General features: G+C 43.6%; 1 protein-coding gene across 1 annotated transcript; it reads left to right on the top strand.

Moving 5' to 3' along the window:
* The first annotated feature begins 728 nt into the window (after positions 1 to 728).
* LOC125487131 (disks large-associated protein 5-like) lies at positions 729 to 5258 on the top strand. Its single transcript, XM_048617351.1, has 6 exons — positions 729 to 1060; positions 1562 to 1749; positions 2332 to 2442; positions 2676 to 2808; positions 4103 to 4236; positions 5223 to 5258. The coding sequence occupies exons 1-6, from the start codon at positions 856 to 858 to the stop codon at positions 5256 to 5258; spliced, it is 807 nt and encodes a 268-aa protein (XP_048473308.1). The 5' UTR covers positions 729 to 855.
* Positions 5259 to 5479: the final 221 nt, after the last annotated feature.

Below are 5479 nucleotides of genomic sequence, written 5' to 3' on the forward strand. Positions count from 1 at the left end.
CTGGTCCAGTAGGTGTCAAGTACTGACAGAATAAAGCAACTGACAACTCAGTTCTGAGGAAGGGTCGCCAGACCCGAAACGTTAACTCTGATCTTCTTCCGTCATATGCTGCCAGACCTGCTGAGCTTTTCCAGCAATTTCTGTTTATGTCCTAACAAACTACCTCCATAACTACTTACCCCAACGTCGTCAAGAGAAAAGCAAGTCGACAACCTCTAAGGACGAGGAACAATAATGCAACATAAAGCCTTATTTAAATAAGAAGGAAGGATATAAACATATCAATAGGAATACTTGGATGTCTGTAAAGCCTAGACATTCTTCTCTCTGAGGTACTAGACAACTCCTTAAAAATCAAATCAACCGCCTTGATCCAACCAATCAGAATTTATATCCTTTCGCTAGGACACCGCCTTTGTTTTCGTGACGTTAGCGTGCCATAATCAGCCAATGGGACAAGGTCTCCGTTTCAGGACGTGAACGGATTGGGCCCTACGCCTGCGGTCCGTTCTCAAATCAACCAATGTGAACGGACGTCTCAGACAGCGGTGTAGGCTTTGATTGGATGTTGGGTGCAGCTGGTGAAGACATCCAATGGGAATGGGGGAACTGGCAAGAGCCGGGATTGGATTGGACGTCGCCCACGGGCGCCGGCGTCGGGGTAACCAATCGGAAATGTTATTAATAAATATTTAAAATTAACGGCCGCTGGAGTCTGGTCCAATCAACGAGTGCGCGGATTATTTTGAACGTTGGAGGCTCGGGGCCGCAGCTTGATCTTGCCGGAGTGTCTCGGTTTTTTGTTATTAATCTTCCCCCCATCCAGCCTGACTGCAGCGTAGGAGGTGACCCGCTATGGATCTGGGGCAGAACCGCTTCAGCGAGCGCTACAAGGCAGCGGCCGCGCGGGGAGTGGAGGCGCTGAGGGTGAAGCAAGCCCGAAGCCGGGCCCACAGCCAGAAGGAGAACCGCGACCGCCAGCTCCGAAAGAGCCGACGCTTCGACACCCTCCCGCTGATGGCCCTGCAGGAGGTGGAGGCTGAGGAGCCTGGGCCGCCCAGTGAGTATTAGCCGGACTGCAGGAGGAAATGAGAAAGGATGGTTTGGGGGAGAGGGGAGGGGAGGGGAGGGGAGAAGTGGGGGAGAGGAGGAGAGAGGAGGAGTGGCGGATGGAGGAGAGCCGCATGTTACCTGATTTACCAATGATATTTCTGAAGAAGGGTCTAGGCCCGAAATGTCAGCCTTCCTGCTCCTCTGATGCTGCTTGGCCTGCTGTGTTCATCCAGCTCTACACCTTGTTATCTCAGATTCTCCAGCATCTGCAGTTCCTACTATCTCTTACCAATGATGTTCAAGTGTATTTGGTTTTTCTTTCATGTCTATGACAATTTGGTCTCTATGGCCATTTTGATATATCTGAAAATAGCAAGTCTTATCCATTCTCCTGTGCATTCCTTACTGTCATTGGTTACTGCTGTGCTGGAAGGTGTCATCTCAATTTTGGATATGGTAGTGGCATAAAATTGATTACTTGGATGTCTGTCATACTTCACAATTGCAGAATCTTCTGAGGCAGCAGTTCCATCACAGATGACGCGACTGGAGATGTTACGGCGTTATAAGGAGGAGAAAATACTGCGGAAACTGAAGGCAGAGCGCGAGAAACCTAAGCAAATCTTCAAAGTTGGCATTTACAAGCCGGATGTGACTCCCTTTCAATCACAAAATATCATGAAACCAAAAGCTCCGGTACAATGTTTATAATGGCTTTGTGATAATATAATCTCCATTTCTGACAGTGATGAAAACTAATTGAGGATATGATGAATGGCGACAGGTGATTGTGGCTGCAGTTGTATAATTGGACAATGCAGTGGTTGGGTCACAGATGACCACTCATTATGGCGAAGACGTTTATTCGAGATAACAGCTTCCTGCTGAATCTATAATGTTGTTGTGAAAAAATGACTCAATGTTTGAAACCATTTTCATTGAAGAAAGCATGATTAAGGAAAGAAAAAGGCTTCCTTTTAATTTGACATCAATAAATGTTTTTTCTTCAATTTGTAGCCAATGCCCTAAAGTTTTGGTGAAGTTACAGGAGGTGATGCTAATGTTGATGGGGTGCAATGAATTAAATTGGGTTGAGACCCTGGGACCTTCCTACTGGTTTAGGATAGGAAAGTGGAGTTGATGTAGAAGTTTGGCCATAATCTCGTTCAACGATGGAATAGACCTTGTACCTTAGGCATTGTTGTTTAACATGTGAGACACTACTTATTGTTCTTTATCAGCGTAGATACTAATTGTCATTGTTCATTTTTTATTTAGGGTGTAGTGCCCTCGACCTCAGATTTGAGAGTGACCAGATCAATGGCTAAGAAGCAAGAACTGCTCCTGAAAAAGGCACCCAGTGTACCCAAATTCGCAGCTCCTACAAAGGTAATGATTTCAGAAGGCAGGGCTACAGTGCCACAAATGATTCTGCGAGCAATAGATTATGGTTGACTTGGGTGTTGTCTGACTTTCTTTTGCCAGTGTATCTCCACAACTGGTATTCTTTTGCAGTAAGTAATATTTCAGAGAAACAATTAGTTGCTCGCTGATGTGGGGATGTTTTGTTGCTTCACTGCAGATAACAAGTTTGAACCTGCTTACTATTTGTTCTGCTGCAGGTGGGTCCTGTCAAAGGTAACGTTTCCAATAATAGAGGCAGCTCTACAGTGGTCACTGGAACAAGGAGTCAGCACCAAGCCACCAGCCACCAAGCTGCAGGACCCAAAGTACCCATTGCAAGGGAGAAAAAGGGTAACTTTAAATCATCTCCATTATTGATACAAAATAGAGGTGGTTTTACTGTACCCTTCTGGTGGGAGTGTTAGAGGAGATTTAGGATCCAAAGAGATTGTGGGAGGGAGTCTTGGAGAGTCAAGGCTCTCCGGAATCTAGATAAATTGAACAAGTTTTACAGAATTTGTAGCATGTTGTTCTAAAGATTGAAAGAAACAAGTGACGAAAGAATAATATTGCATTTAACTAATCTAATACAGTATAGAGAGTCATGCAACACAGAAGCAGACCCTTCAGACCAACAGGTCCATGCTGAGCCTAATCCCCAAACTAATCTAGTCCCAGCTGCCTGCTCCTGGCCCATATCCCTTCAAACCTTTCCTATTCATGCACTTATCCAAATATCTTTTAAAAGTTGCAGTTGTACCCACATCCTCCAGTCATCCATTCAATAAGACATTGCTGAACTGTGTGCTTCAAATTCCACGTTCCCATCAATTCCTAATTACCTTTATGTTCTTGAAATGGAATGATTGACCGTCTATTTTCAGAGACATCGTTCAACGTTTGTAAAACTCGCGAGGAAACAATTTCTCTTCAGGTATGTAATATTGTTTGCAGTGGTGCCTCTGCAAACTCAGGATCCTAAAGCTCAGAAGTCATTGAAATGTTTCACCATGGGACAACGGAATGTAGAGCACTACATTAAGTACACTCAGCTCTGGAATTGGAATTCAGAAGAGAATATGTTAACCACTTCTGATGCGATTGACATCCCCACAGCAACATGTTCTGAATGAAGTCCTACAGAAACTCAATGACTGAAGCACTTAAGGTTGTTTGTTTTTTTTTTCACAACATCAATAAGACAAGTATAATGCTTACACTGTAATGATTCCCCATTTGTTTTAATTAGGGATAAAGTTTCTGGCATTTGACAGACTTCCTACATTTGTATTTTGGAATTCCATAATTTTAAATGTATTTCCATCCATCCCATTGCCCAAATGGAGCTCAACAATAAGAAAAGGAAACAATCCATAGAGTTGTGATGGGAGAGACATAATCTGAAAGGCTGTTTCTTCACTCACTGATTTTTCATTTGATCACACACTGGCTGCCTAGTTCCTCCAATCACTGGTTCCCCCTCTCTGTTGCTGTTGCTGTTGCTGCTGCTGATCTTGAGGTAGCATCTATGATTGGAAGAACAGCAAGCGTGGGAGAGAGGGAGGACCTGACTTTAGGCATCAAGGACCCATTTTCTGGCCAGTCTTGCTGCTACCCTGCAGGATGTTTTCAGTTGCCAATCCAGCTCCATTCAGCCCTGAAGATGAGAAACTGAATAAGGAAGCAAGTGACAACCTGAAACCTGGAGCGGATTCTCTGGCAGCTTTTGGCTGCTGCCACTTCCAGTGCAGCCAAAGCAGCAGTGAGAAGAGGAGGAAAGTGAGTTGGAAAAACCTGCTAGTTACAAGCTGGCATGGGGTATACCTGTCTCTCCGAAGCATGTCGTACTGGGTAGCAGCGAACGGAAAGAAGGTTCATACTCCTGATTTACTGTTTGGGAAAGCGGCTGCCCTCATTGCCATGCTGTTGAAAACTGTATCCAGTTCTGGTTGCCCTGTTATGGAAAGGATGTTATTAAGCTGGAGAGAGTTCGACGAGATTTACCAGATGTTGCTGGGTATGGAAGGTTTGAGTTATGAAAAAGCTGGATAGGCTGGGAGTTTTTTCACTGGAGCATAGGAGGTTGAGAGGTGACCTGGTAGAAGTTTATAAAATAATGAGAGGTATAGGTAGAGTTGGTAGTTATCTTTTCCCTAAGATGGGGAGCCTCAAGACCTGGGGACACCTTTTTACAGTGAGTGGAGAGAGGTTTTAAAAAATACACGAGGCAAATTTTTTACACAGGGTGGTTTGCGTGTGGAATGAACTTTCTGATGAAATGGTGGATCTGGGTACCATTACAATGTTTAAAATCCATTTGGATGGATATATGAACAGGAAAGGCTTGGAGGGATATGGGCCAGGAGCAGGCAGGTGGAACTAGTTTAGCTTGGGATTATGTTTAACATGGACTGGTTGGACCGAAGGGTCTGTTTCCATGCTGTTATGACTCTGACTCTATAACTGACACTTGAATGTGTTGGATCATAGTACCACTGAATTGGTCAAGATCCATCCATGCATGTAGCTGGAAATGTCATGAATTGTGAGTGTAGTAGCTAGGTTGTTGAGCCTTTGAGATCACAGCCTCAAGTAAATAAAGCTCTGGTGGCAAGTTAGATAGTGGCAGCAATGAGAGAAGTGATCAGCCATTCATTTGGACTCCTTTTTTAAAATATAAAATGGCTTTCGTGTATTTTTTTTGTATAAATTATAAAAGTTGGAATTTGTGGTGAATCTGATCCTAGTTTGCTCTTGATGTCCAGGACCCATCAAAGAAAGGTATCCTGAACTTCTGTTAACTGCTTTTGTGACACTGAATTGCCATGTATCCATAGATGATGAACAGAGACTTTGCAAGTGGTAACAATTTGACCCTTTATTGAAGCTTCCTTGATTAGGGTACATAGAATCCATCAAGTCCTGTTACACTGTTAACACATGTAATATAGGTTGAACTCTATACTAACTGCATTGCAAGCTGAAATTCTGATTTAGTGTTAACAAATGTTTTTTACAAGCT

The sequence above is a fragment of the Rhincodon typus genome, chromosome 37, assembly GCF_021869965.1.
Source record: "Rhincodon typus isolate 14 chromosome 37, sRhiTyp1.1, whole genome shotgun sequence".
NCBI classification, from domain to species: Eukaryota; Metazoa; Chordata; class Chondrichthyes; order Orectolobiformes; family Rhincodontidae; genus Rhincodon; species Rhincodon typus.